Genomic DNA, 13,871 nt, shown 5'->3' on the forward strand with positions numbered 1-13,871 from the left:
GGAGCTCCACAGCTGCCACGGCAACCCCGGCTGGGGACCTCTCGCCACCAAACAACCCAGACCGACCCTCCGGGGGCCGCCGCCACCCCGCGGGCCGCCCCTCCTCACCGGGGTCCGCAGCGCCGGCGCTTGCCGGGCCCGGAGGGCCGCCCGCCCCCAAAAAACTTTCGGGGCGGTGGGTGGCGGCAGGGCGGCCCGCCGCGGCCCCGCACCCCAGGGAGGTGCTTCCCAGCGCTGCCCGCGGGGGCTACCCCACCGCCGGGCCTCCGGGGCAAGCCCCGCGGCCTCGGCCCGCCCGTCCCGTCCCATCCCCCCGGGGGAAGGAGTAGGGCTCCCGCCCCCCCGCACCTACCTGCGCAGCCCGCCGCCGCCTCGCCCGGGGGGCGACGGCGGGCCGCGGCGGGGGGCATGGAGCCCCGCGGAGGGGCGGTTGGGGGAACGCGCAGACCGCGGCGGACGGCGCTTACCATGGAGGGGGGCGAGGGCGGCGCGGCGCCCGCTAACTGCCTCAGCGGGGCGCACGGTGGGGCCGCGGCCGCCATTTAAAGGGGCAGGCGCCGGCCGACCCGAGGCGGTTGCCAAGGGCGAGCGGTGGCTGCCGCTCCTGAGGAGGGCAAAGCCGGGGAGATGGGGGGGAGAGGGCGGCGGCCGCGGCGGTGGGTCTGATTCCCCTCCTCGCTGAGGGGAAACCTCTCGGCGGCTTCCAGAATGGGTTAATTACGAAGCCTCGGAAAGTTTTAGCAGGGAAAAACTCCTGGCTTCGGGGAGGGGGGAAGGGGGAAGCGGCCTTCGCTGCCTCCCTCCTGAGGGAAAGACCCGCCGCCCTCCCCTTGCGGCCAGCCCCGGCAGCTGATTAAACAGCGTCCGGGCAGCAAAAGCGGTTCCTAAATCTGACGAGGGCGGGGAGGGGTTGGGGGGGAATTGGGGTTCCATGGAAAATACCGCCGAGAGGCCGCTCCAGGGGGACACCTAGGGGGAGAGAGAGGAAGGGGAAGGGAACCCTCCGCTGCGTGCTTCTGAGGTGGCCTGGGCCCGGCCCGGTCGCGAGTGTGGCTGCTGTGACAAGCCGCGGTCTTGAGGGGCCGTTTGGGGTCAGACCCCGCGCCCCCAGGCAGAGCAGGGGGTGAGGTGAGAGATAAAGGCAGTCAGTGGTGGGGGGGGTTCCTCTCAGGGAACCCAGGCTCTCCTCTTTAAACTGCTGCTGAGCGGTGCCAAGTGGTTTCTGCCCAAGCTGTGGGCACCCCCAGGGGTTTGAAAAGCTGGGCTCCAAGTTAGGCAGCATCAGACGGTGCCCCTCAAATCGGGGGACTCGAGCAGAGCCACGGCGGCTTGTAGATTTGTGCCCTCAGGTCACCTCGCAGGGAAGAAAAAGAGCTCTGTGAGGTGGAAAGAAATCTCCACCTTGGAGGGTGGCTCCATGGTAGACAATGAAAAGGGAGGGAGGGAGGGATGGACGGATGGACAGCCAAGGGAAGGAGGAGTAGAGCATCCTGGTGTGGCAGAGCTGTTTATTCTTGCCGTCCCGTTTCTGTCAATGCTTCTCCAGAAAGTGGGTTGAGGCTCTCCCTGAAGGGACATTTACGGGCCCTGTGATATCTGCCCACTAATACATAAGCAAAGGTGCCAGAAGTCCCTGTGGCTGATGACCCCTCCCAGCTGTTGGCCCAGGCAGGACAGCTTTAACTCCACCAACTGTGAGTGTCCAAAATTTACAAGAAAGTGTAAAAAAGAATGTGTGTTTTATTTCATTTTTGTTGCTTGCTTTCTTGATTTGGGCCTCTGAAACACATTTTTTTCAGGCTTTTCTCAGCAACACTCAGGGGACCGGTTTACCTTTCTTTTTGTCCAAAAATCAAGATTCTTTCTGAATCATATTGGGTTATCCAAGTGGGAGAAGCTTCGTGTTCAACTGATGGCTGTCAGCAAAAGAACCCTTTGTGTTCCCTCAATTAAAAGCTAGCTGACCTGACAGTTTTGCTCAGGCATGTCCTATTTAATGGAGAATTCACAAAAGAATTGCTGTTACAGGATGAAATTTGCATTTGCAGGAACAATGATAGTATGCCCATCACAACACACTTGAAGTTTTTTTTTAAGAAAAACACCAAATACTTGGGTTTAAATCAAACACTGTTTGGAATGCCTTTGGCCCAGCTGCATCTTCCCACACTGGCTTCTCTGACACGCAGTCACGGCCAGTACTCTAAGCCAGTAACTCGGGCCCAATTGCTCTTGATCTGCCAGGTGCCATTGACTCCACTGGTTATTCCCTCCCCAAACTCTTGGTTGTTTTTGATTCCCCTAACTTTTCCCTTTCATAGGTTTGTGGTTTTTTTTCTCACTAGCACTATGGCAGTACTTACTTCAGAAGACCTTCATAATCTACCTTCCAGCTTTCTACTGAAGTGATATGTTGCTCTGCACTTGGTCCCAGTTCCCTTCTTAATACGTAGTTTACTTTGGAGTGATTCCTTCCTGGTAATCCAAGGTCTTCCCTCTCTCCCAACTCATTTAAAACAAAGAAGAAATATTTGCCTCTTAGGTTCCTTTAGCTGTACTCCCTCTAACCTATCTTGCTTTAGCTGACACAGGTGTCACCACATCAAAGTTAGAGCAACAAGTCGTCACTCAAGAAATGGGTTTTTCCTCTCAACATTGTTTGGTCAGCAGATTTTTGCAAATCAGATACGGAATTTCTTGAAACAGTTGTTGTGGAGCACCCACATGCAAAGAGGCAGATCACAGAGTTTATTAAAAGTGTATTCAAGAAAGCCATATGGCAGTAGCATGATGACAGATTTCCTCATGGTGTGACGGGGGCTTTTTGGGGGTCTTTTTTGTTTTCAAATACAAATAAAAGCAGAAATACTCATGCCTCTCTCAGCTGAATTGTGCTTTGTGTTAAAACAGATGTGGATTTGAGTCTTTACTGGATGCTTAAGTACTATTCCATTATCTGAAGAGTCCTAAAAATAAGCAAAACCATCAGATAAAGCCAGCAGCAGGCTTCTGGAAAGGTGTGCTGTAATCCCTAATCCCATATCTGAGGGAAAAGGAGTTGACCGGCTAGCGAGAGTGACACATGCTCGGTACAGGGGTAGCCCCGCTTGGCAGGGCTGGATGCTATGGGTGAGAGTTTGGGGCTCCTGGAGCTCTTCCCACAAAGCAGTGCTGTGAGGGTACCTTTCCGTAAGCCCAAACTTTCCGTAAGCCCAAACTTTCCGTTCCAGAGCCCACCTGCTAGTTTTGCAGATAGGCCATCTGCTTTAGCGGTTTTCCCCTCCACCCTGGTGGCATAGATGAGATTTACTTAAATGGAGTGTAAGTAATCAACTTCTGGTGAAAAAGGATTGGTTCTGCACTGGAAAAAATTACTTTGGGGAATGCATTTTACCTACAAATACCATGTGCATATAGCCACAAAGATACTTAATTCCTATAACTTCCTTTCATGGTGAATTAGGATGACAGGAGTCCAGCTGCCCAGAAAATCAAGCCAATGCTTTTTCTTCTCTCACCTCCAGTAGGGAGGGGGTTCAGCAGAAGAGAGGTCTCCTTTTGAGTATCTGGATATTCTGTACTCAGCCCGAAGTTCTGGTTTATACGAGGCCAAAGTGAAAAACAACGGATTATCTTCCCTCTGCTCTCAGAGCATTTTCGGCATCTTCTCTGGGCAAGATCAGAACAGCCCCCAGGAACTCATTGTTGTCACTTCAAAGGTGGCTGTCATCCAGGCAGCAGGCAGACCACTGTGAGCTCGAAGCTGTGGTAATTTTAGTAAGTGTGACATTCACTGGGCAGAATGTGAGGTCCTGTTGCAATAACACGCACATATTTTCTTGCCCATACTACCGGAGGGAGAGACGGTGAGGCCATATACTTCAGCAACTATGAGCCAGCACATCGGTAAGCTCTGTAGATCTGCAGTGTCTTCATTCCTCCTCTACTTGCTGACAGGTGAGTACTAAACCACCTTCCTTAATTAGAAAAAATATAGCTTATTCCTTGAGTTTGGCTTGAGAGGTTCTCTTTTTTTTCCGAAAGCAGCTTTCTACTGAGGGCTTCCTCAGGATGCAGGAAAGCTATACCTCATGTTGTGCACTGCAATAAAACATACTTGTCTTTATAGATACATTCCTGTTTAGCTAATAGAAATGTTCAGAAAGAGTATGTTTGCCTGTCTTTTTCAAGAAGAAAGGCTGTGTATCATCATCATTGCTAGAAGCTTCATTTCTATTTTGGTTCTCTGATATATTAGCAACTGGTTATCATCACAAGGTAGTTATTCATACCCATTTATGAAAGCCAACCTCAGCCCAGGGCAAAAGTCATATAAATTAAGATGAGTAATGTGCAGTCATTGATCACTTAATCATAGAAAACTGGAAGCTGGACACAGCTTGTGTGCCACCCTCATGGCACCAGCTGAGTGTGAAGTTGATCTCCAGAGGTCCCTTCCAGCTCTGAGAATTCCGTGATTCCGTGATTGAGCTCTAAAGCCAACAAAACCATCTGAAAGACAGTCATTCCAGCATAAGAGGATTTTTATGTGGGTTGGAAAACGAGCCCTATTTGCCCTCAACCTCTCCTCCATCTAGTGAATGTGAACAAAGGAGAGGAGGCTCAACTAGAAAGGTCAAATATTGCATTGACTTCCACCCACAGTTTTGGTTCCCCAATGCTGTTGGCAGCTGGCAGAAGCAACTTGCAGGGCTGCTTGGGTTTACTCCAGGCACCAAAGTTGGAGGCTCCGGGACTGGAAGAGAGAGAGCACAGGTGTATTTTATTATTTCCTTTTGTCACCCCACCTCCCCTAGCCTGCCTTGTGTATTTCTCATTCACAGCCAACAACATGGCCTTACATGGGAAAGTATCAACCTGCAGATGATGTAAAGGGGAGGCTGATGGCTTAGTAGGTGCCCTATTAGTACTGGCACATATGGAGCACATTGTTACATTACAGGGAGTCCCAGAGAGCTTTCTCCCCTCATGGTTGAAAGCTGGCCCTGAACTACCCACTTCATATGACAATGACCTATTAGATCATCTAATCATTTTTCCAGGTCAAGACAAGATCATCTGTGCTGTATTTCTCTGTACTCTGTGTAGCTCAAGTGCTTTCACCAAAAATCCTTCCATTCCTCTCCATAGGAGGTTGGCCCTACAACCCGCCTGACAGGGGACCTACACATCACTCTGCTAATGAGGCAATTGACATAAAAAGAGCTTTGAAGCAAAGTCAACAAGACATTTGGCATGGTATGCTCCCAGATGCCAATATGATAAGGGCATTGTGTATTTGAATACCAGTGAACTCGTATGTTCCAGTTTTGCAACCTTACAAAAGAAAAAGAAAGAAAGGAAAAAAGAAAAATAGAGGCTGTGCGATGACCTTCTCAGTGAACCCCCCAAACAGAGCTGGGATGAAACAATACAGCCTAGTCCTTTTGCATTTTGATTTTCCTAACTAGTTGCAAGTTACATGATATGTATTGAATCAAAGACGTGGGATAACACAGATGACAAGGTCAGTTATTTCATGGTAGGAGGTGCAAATAAAACTCATGTTGAACAGGCGCAACATCAAAGCACATTGTTCCTGCTCAGTTATGGTATCTGGGCTACTAAGTGATTGTGTAAAAACAATACCTTTTACATCACTGAAAGGAATAAAAATTATAATTGTATTGCAGCGGGTGCATATGATAAGGCTGGAATAGCTATAGTGGAGAAGAAATTCTGTGGCCTTTCCTTGAAAAGAAGTTAGCAGTAGCACACACTGCTCTAGCTAAAGCAGCAGTATCCAGTGGAGATAATGGTTGATGAACAGAGATTTTAAAAGAATATTAATGATAAAGCTGCTCAAATTCACTCTAACAAATAACCAAATACATCACATCAGAATATTTGATGCACAAAGACAGTAATATGTCAAGGTACCATCAGCTTTGTCAAGTATTTCGACTATACTTTGTACTTCTTCAAAGCACCTGGTCAAGATACTTTAACTTCTATGACTGCTTAATTGATACACTGTTATCTGACTGGAAAGGGAAAATCTGGACTTCCAGTTCCCCCAGGTAACTCCAGTGGGGTCATCAGTAAGATTATGTATGAACACGAGGATAATATTTCATCCGGTATCTTTAATAAGGACTACTCATTTTAGGAGACTGGATCCAGAACTGCAATAATATTTGGGTCCGTAATTCTTAGGCATCCAATTCCAATGGATCGATGTTCCAGTTTCAAGGCCAAAATTTTTACTTCGAGGTAAAAGTGCGGAGCACCAAACAGCTCTGAGGGGTTTTCACATGCTTTGTTGTTGCCTAGTTTCATAGCCAACTTGTATTTTCTATATTTTTGCATCCATGAGTAATCTCTCATCTGATACTTACACTGTAAGCTCTGTAGCCCATTCTTTTATAAGGCGCTTAGTACAAGAGGGCCCCGCTGTCTGACAGAAATTGTCAGTGCTACTCCCAAATGAGTTATAAATAATAATAACTATGAATACAACTGTGATTTTGTACACAAGCATGCCTGGAGGGGCCATTCAAGTAACTCTCAAACCGATCATCAAGGAGTTTGCTTTTCCATTGCCTTGAGACACTTGTCCCTGAGCATTCAGGCTATTGCCATTTCAAAGCTTTACCAGACCCAGACAATAGCCACCCTTTGGATGGCAATGAAAGACTCAAGACAATGGAAAATCAAGACCTTCACCATGGGATGGTCTTCAGTCCTTGAGAGGGTACACACTAGTATGAAGGGAGACTATTTCACTTGAAGAAAATAAAAATAACAGAAGACACTTTTCAAAAAAATTAGTTTGAACTCTTTCTTGGTGACAGCTGTTGGCTTCTTTTGAAGAGTTTGTTTTCCCTTCTTTTTGTTCCAGCTGGGGATTTGAGACAGCAAGTATTCCTCTCATCTTCTGAGCCCAGGCTTGTTTCCAGAAATGAGATCCATTTGCACTACTCTTAGCTCGAGGCTGTTTGATACTATGATTAGCAGCTGTGTGAGAGAAGGCAGATTTAAATCTGTACTATAGGCGTGTTGTCCGTATTTTTCTAACAAAGAGTAGCAGGACAACGTAGTCCCTTCACAGAGAATAGATGTCACCCAACGTACTGTCAAGAGGCCTCTTAATTTCAAACATGATAGTATGACTGTGTATTCAGGTGCATCTTCTATGCTTCTCAGGATGTTGGTTGTCAAAATGGAGTTGGCTATTTCATATGCCAAATGTTTTCACAACAACTCTCAAGTTATCAAAACTTACATGTCAAACAAAAGTCACAGCAACTCACAGTTGTCAAAAAAACAGTTACAGACACTGGCCTGCCCAGGCAGAATGACTTCACTAACTTTCTACTAGGCAAACAGAAAATCAAGTGCCATCTGTGTACTTTCCCACTCTATTTGTAAAACAGACGCATAATAGACTTCAGCCAGTGCCTCTCACCACTAGTTTCCCTTGGCACAGGAAGTTCTGTGTTATAAAATCTCTCATTGTCCCTCACGAGCAGAATGTTATCATGCTAGGGAAACTCACCCACGCCAGTGCGCTCGGAATCAATACCTGCAAAATGCTTGGGTGCCATCCCCCAGGTCGCTGATAGCGTCTGTTGGGGGTTCAGTGCCTGGCAATGGAGATTCTTCCCACAGTTTCAAGATTTCCTATCCTGGAACTGGAAGTGCATGCCAAAACTTCTAAGAAGCTCACATTACGTTTTGGGATGGATGCAGGCAGTTGCGTTAGGATGCACACATATTCACTGTACTTGTCAGAAGAGAGCTGCCTGTATGTAAGTGTACATGCATTTTTTGCTTTGCTTCAAAAGCAATTGACGCAGGAACATCAGGCCCTGAGACTTTTTCAGGTGGGAAGAAAGAGGTTAGTGTTCCAGGTGGAAATGTGGCTGAATGGACTCTAAATTTCACCCAAAGCCATCGGACAATGGCATTAATTTTCCTCTAGTATGGCAGTAGAAAGGAACTGAATATGAGGAAAAGACGTATCTGTACACATGAACATAATCTAAGCAGGAATCAGGAAAAACATCCCTATTGTCAGAATAGTGACTACCCTCAAGTCTTAATTCCAGGGACCATTCTTTGTGCTGCTTACAGGTCAGGAGCAGCCAGAAAGTTTATCATCCTATCACGCTCAACCCTCCTCTTCTTTCTCTTTCCTGGTACAGATGTTGGCGTTAGTAGTGGAAGTGCAAGCAAGGAGGATGCAGCTGTAACTCATATGACAGCACAACCTTCATTGTTGACAACACCTGAGCCGTGGCACCTTTCGGTGACTCAAACACCAGCCAAGGAAAAGGCCAAAGAGGGTGAAACTGTGGTCTTAAATTGCTACTTTAACAGTCCACAACGTCCCTCCCTGACAGACCTGAAGGTGAAGTGGTACAAAGAAGATGAAAAGGGGCAGATGGACCTGCTGGGAAACAATGTGACCGTCTTGCCAAATAACTCCAGGGTTTTCATGAGCGGAGACTTGTCCCAAGGGGATGCCTCCCTGGTGATACTCAATGTGACAATCAGTGACCATGGTATTTATTTCTGTGAGGTTACACTTCCGGATGGGAAGGTGGTGACAGGAGATGGCACAAAGCTCAGGATCAGGAGGGCTCTGGGTAATATTTGATGTTATTTCCTTCTTTTCTCCCTCTTTCTCCGCCAGAGCTGGTTTACATGCTTGCAGAAAGAGGGAAATTGGCCTGTTTGGCCTCCAGCAGGTAGGGCCTGGTGTCATGGAGTGTAATTGCTCCATAGCATTTTTCATTCTTTTTGTAAGGCCACCTAATTTTGATTGGCTTGCCTCTATAATCAATCACACAGGTAATGTTGTAAGGAGAGGCATTTACAACCAAAAAAAGAAGGAATAATTTTATCACTAAAATCAAAGCCAGTGCCAGGAGTGAAACAGTTAGACAAGTTCTCTGGTATTCACAGCTCTGTTTGGCATACCCCCCATGAGTGAGAGGTGCCAAGATACCATCTCAGGGAACAGCTCCACATTCCTTTTTTTTTTTTTACATTATTTCTCTCCAACCAATTAACTTGCATATTCATTCCTTAACTCGATGATATAAGTAATCCCATGATAAACATGAGGATCACATGAGATCATTTCTGCTTAACTTCATAAACATTAAAATCAAAGTAGCATTAAAAGTGCCATGCTATGTTTTCTTAGCCTCACAAATAGACACTGGGCATACTAAGTAAGGAGATAACTTGCTTTGCCTTTATCAGCTGGAAATGTCAAAGCAGCTTTCCTTTTTTATGTAGGCTAAACACATTTCAGTCTCAATAAATCAACACATCAGAAGGTTTATTATCTTATTATCCAATTAACAAAAGATATCACCTTCTCTGTCAAGAGTAAATTATGCATGTGCCGTTTTCCCCTTATTCATTACCAAAGCTTCTAGCTCACTGAGAGTCACTAAGCCTGTGCCCTTTTGAGCTCAGTTCTTCCCTTACGAATTTTCTAAAACTACTCAGTTTAAACTATAGCTCTAACAAGGCAAGAAAACCATGATCCCCCTACCCCCAAAAAGGGCTTGGTCATGTGTCTGGTGAGGTCTCCCATTGGCTTGATCTCATGGTCTCAGTAGCGCAGGTTACTCTTACAACATCTGCACCCTGGCCAGTGTAATTGCCTTTCTGCGCTCCTGAGAAGATGAGATAGATCATTTCTGCCCTACGCCTGAATTAAAGGGACAAGAGAATATGAGAAATATAATTCATAAAGAAATATTACGTGCCACAAATCCAGAGTGTTCAAAAACTTATCTAAAATTAAAAGGAGAAATTAGCTGACTCTGTTAACTTGTCCATTACAGGAAGCAAATGACATGTATTTCGAAGTCGGGTAAGGAACGGTTCTACAGCACCATCATTGCCCTCACTTTCCTGATGAAATGAGCATCCCCACAAATGGGTTTAAGCTACAGGATACCTCCCTGTATGAGGGAGGAGGGGGGTGGTTTTTTATTGATGAGCTACAGCTGCTTTGCTGGTGAGCTGCTGGCTGTCCATCCATTCAGCCAGGTAGCACAGAGGAGCAGCCACTCCTGTGAATGGGTGGCCTGATGCTTGGAAATCTGTGAGTACGGTAGCAAAACTGTCCAAATTTTCTAATGAAGCTTAAATACAACCACACAGAGATATATAATGAATGCCTGGTCGTAATGTAATTGTAGATAAAACTGGACGGCTTTCAAACCATTCTTTTATTAGCCTTCCTGGGTGAGTCACATGGCAAAATGACTACTGTGAGCATGAGGCAGTCACTTAAAATCCGATCAGATCAGTCTTGCGCCATAGCCCAGGCCATTCCCTCTCTCTAAAGAGACACTCCTGCTCTGACAGTCTCTCTGCTACAGGGCAGATCCTCCCATAACCCTTGTTACAGTCCATTCTACTGTGCTCACCTGACCAAAGGCTCTTCCTCAATCATCCTTCAGTCCTGACAAATTAAAAAAGCCAGCATGCCAACATGCTCTTACCTCAAAGAAAATGGGATTATCCCATCTCTGCCATGTAACAGTCCCAAAGAGCAACAAATCTTACAAAGGACTTCAGTGGAGCTCTGCCCGCCCTCTGGTGCTGCCTACTTTGAAGGTGGATAGGGAGACTGATGACTTTCTCAAAACTGCCCAAGTATTTTTCCATTTCAAAATAAAATACATGTACTTGAGTCTCATTAATTCAGGCAGCAGCATCTTTTGCCATCCTGTGGCATCCAGCTGTTAAGGGAGATTGCTAAAGAGATGAGGGTCTCCTGTCCCTAAACCCCCAGAAAGCACAGTAGCTTCCTACCTAGGAATGAAAAAACCCAGTAACTCTGTAGTGCAATAAACTCTCTCCCATGTAGAAGCCCATGATTTCATGTCAAACAAGACACCGGCATAATCAATATCACAGTAAGCAGCTTCCTCTGCAGCCACTGCAGGAAACATGCTGGCTGCATTGCATACATTTGCCTGGATGACACCTTGCATTCATCTCTCTACCTTCCTTTCTCCCCCAGGCTTGTTTGGTATAGAGGAATCCATCGGAACCATCATTGGGGTTGTGGCAGCTGGTATCGGAGGCGTAGTGGTTCTGATCATTGTTTTAACCCCACAGCTGAGGAGGTGCGTCCTCTGCATGAGACAAGGCTCTCGCCAAGGTAAGGAACACAAACTAAAATCTGGAATCCCTTGCTAGAAAGATGAACCCGATCACTTATTTCCAAAGATACTTTCTTTTAACTTAAGGAGAAATTAGCCATTTACTTACCTCTGGTCAGACACAGGATCTGGTTCAGGAAATAAGCAGTGTGGATGAAACTCTAACCGCGCTGGCTCTATATTCCATCTCTTTCAGACAGTTCTTTGATTATGTTGGCAAGAGGTTCACCCATGGGCCTAATGAGTTACCTATAAACAAAATAATACAAACTCCTTTAATTCCCACTTTTGGCAAAGAGTTGTTCAATGAGATGTTCCTTCTTCTTTTAACGAAGGCCTGGGTCTCCTTTAGTTCTTTTAGGTTTATGCTGAAGGATGGTTCTTCCTCCCATGAACTACATGCTTACATCCATATTGTTGTAATGCTCGTGTACAGAAAGCCCAAGTGTATGTTGGAGGTGTGGTTTGTCAAGCCCAGTAATATCTTTTATTAGATCAGCTGATCAAGTTGGGAAAACTAGACATTTTCATCACACGTGAGCCAAAGAAATTACCCAAGAAGAGGATGATGTACCTGAAAGCTCACCTGCTTTTTCCAGCTCTGTCAGCTTGTCTAATTAGAATAGACTGACACTGAAGGCTGGATTTTGAAACAAGCTTAGTTCCCGTTTTGCGCAACCCAAGGTGTGGTCTGCGTTTCAGATGACTTTTTGCTTTCAGTGGGGAGCCCTGTGATTTCCACCTCTTCTCCCGCCACTCGAAAATCTTGCTCGGCCTGCTGGAAAAAAAAAGAAAAATCCCCTCCCCGAAGGGATGAGGGAAGAGCTGCTCTTGCCATTCACTGGAGCGCTGCCGCCACCTGATGGCCAGCCTGGCGGGGACAGGGACGTGGCCAGGAGCCCTGCCCCTGCTTAGCGGGGAGGGTCTCCCAGCCCTTGCTGAGAAGGGCACCCGCACCCCTAGGCTGATGCTGCCCGCACAGCATCATCCCTTTGCAGACCCTCTGCAGGAACAGAATTCACAACTTCTTTACTTGCCAGAAAGCCTTGGAAGAGTTTATTGTGTTGTACTCACTCTGTATCGCTCACCCGCTTCTCTCTCCTTCCCTTCTTGCTCAGCGTAGCTTGAGGTGCAGCATTACAGGAGTTGCTGGAAGATGAAAGGCCTACAGGTGGAACAACTTCTGATGCCCTGTAAGCTGGAAATGGAGCTCTAGATGGAATAAAGTCTTTTGCCTCAGTATGTGTTGTTCTTTGGCATTTTTATTTTTGTTAGTCTGTTTCTTTTTCCTGCAGCTTTGACAGCCACTGTGGCATATTCAGCATCCTCCTGCAGCGAGGAGCAAAACAGCCTTTTGTAAAGGAATTTGTATTATCACCTGCCAAAGCCCTGCTCAGTTTGGCCACATATCTCTGAATCCAGACTCCAATGAGGTATCTTGGGTCTTTCCCTGCCATTGCCTGTCATTTTAAAGGTGATACACTAAGTTTGTCAGCTGTGCTTCAGAACAGACGGAAGGAACCCGACCTACCCAGGCCCCCCAGCTCCCCAGCTGCTCACACCGACCCAAGGAAATGGAATGCATTGCTTCTGGGGGGGCAACTGTGGCTCCGTCTCTCTGCCCCTCTCGTAAAGAGGCTCTCACCCTGTTGGCTTGCTCCAGACTATAGGCTTGTAACGAAGAGGCAAAGGCGGCTGACTTGGACATAGCTATCTTTGGCTGAAAGAATGGGATTTTGGTTTACTCTTCCCAGAAGGAAATGTAGTGTTTCAATATAAGCCTCTAGTACGCTTAAAAAGAAGGAGAGATGGAAGATTTGTTTACGTGACTAATGTTATCTACAGCCTCGGTTTCCTGACATGACAATAACTGATTTCCAGGTTGTTGGTGACGGGGGGGATATGCTAATACCCGCATAGGAGAGCAGCATATCAGCTCTGAAGTGTGTGTGGCAGGTAAGCAATGCGTTATTTTGCAAAGTATGGGTGTGCCAACTAGTAAAACCTGGACAGGTTGGATCAATGGGCCAAGGCCAATGGGATGAGGTTTAATAAGGCCAAGTGACGGGTCCTCCATTTCGGTCACAACAACCCCAGGCAACGCTACAGGCTTGGGGAAGAGTGGCTGGAAACCTGCCCAGCAGAAAAGGACCTGGGGGTGTTGGTGGACAGCCGGCTTAACATGAGCCAGCAGTGTGCCCAGGTGGCCAAGAAGGCCAACGGCATCCTGGCCCGCATCAGGAATAGCGTGGCCAGCAGGAGTAGGGAAGTGATGGTGCCTCTGTACTGGGCACTGGTGAGGCCTCACCTCGAGTGCTGTGTTCAGTTCTGGGCCCCTCACTACAGGAAGGACATTGAGCTGCTGGAGCGTGTCCAGAGGAGAGCCACCAAGCTGGTGAGGGGTCTAGAGAACAAGTCATACGAGGAGAGACTGAGGGAACTGGGCATGTTTAGTTTGGAGAAGAGGAGGCTGAGGGGGGACCTCATTGCCCTCTACAACTACCTGAAAGGAGGTTGTAGAGAGGTGGGTGTTGGCCTCTTCTCCCAAGTGAATAATGACAGGACCAGAGGAAATGGTCTGAAGTTGTGGCAGGGAAGCATTAGATTAGATATCAGGAAGAATTACTTTACTGAGAGAGTGGTCAGGCACTGGAACAGCCTGCCCAGGGACGT

At 47.0% G+C, this 13,871-nt stretch overlaps 2 protein-coding genes across 3 annotated transcripts in view; one reads left to right on the forward strand and one right to left on the reverse strand.

Annotated features, from left to right (window-relative positions):
- GRAMD1C (GRAM domain containing 1C) overlaps positions 1–542 on the reverse strand; it is a 54,170-nt gene extending 53,628 nt beyond the window's left edge. The window contains exon 1 of one of the 2 annotated variants that reach the window (XM_074168871.1): positions 468–542. In XM_074168871.1, the coding sequence (XP_074024972.1) occupies positions 468–542 (75 nt within the window). Of the gene's footprint in view, positions 1–352; positions 373–467 lie in introns of those variants that run through there. The other variant, XM_074168879.1, reaches the window with a different exon arrangement.
- A 3,309-nt stretch (positions 543–3,851) lies between these two features.
- On the forward strand, positions 3,852–12,439 carry LOC141472733 (uncharacterized). Its single transcript, XM_074159931.1, has 4 exons — positions 3,852–3,957; positions 8,208–8,651; positions 11,057–11,197; positions 12,317–12,439. Exons 1-4 carry the CDS (start codon positions 3,891–3,893, stop codon positions 12,319–12,321), a joined length of 657 nt encoding a protein of 218 aa, XP_074016032.1. The 5' UTR covers positions 3,852–3,890; the 3' UTR covers positions 12,322–12,439.
- Positions 12,440–13,871: the final 1,432 nt, after the last annotated feature.

Source organism: Numenius arquata, chromosome 1 (assembly GCF_964106895.1).
Source record: "Numenius arquata chromosome 1, bNumArq3.hap1.1, whole genome shotgun sequence".
Classification (NCBI taxonomy): domain Eukaryota; kingdom Metazoa; phylum Chordata; class Aves; order Charadriiformes; family Scolopacidae; genus Numenius; species Numenius arquata.

What these genes read in the sequence shown, in the direction of transcription:
- LOC141472733 (XM_074159931.1), top strand. Translation starts at nt 3,891, where the DNA reads ATGAGCCAGCACATCGGTAAGCTCTGTAGATCTGCAGTGTCTTCATTC. An exon ending in CCTCCTCTACTTGCTGACAG is followed by an intron (nt 3,958 to 8,207) that starts GTGAGTACTAAA and finishes TTCCTGGTACAG; the next exon opens with ATGTTGGCGTTAGTAGTGGA. An exon ending in CAGGATCAGGAGGGCTCTGG is followed by an intron (nt 8,652 to 11,056) that starts GTAATATTTGAT and finishes TTTCTCCCCCAG; the next exon opens with GCTTGTTTGGTATAGAGGAA.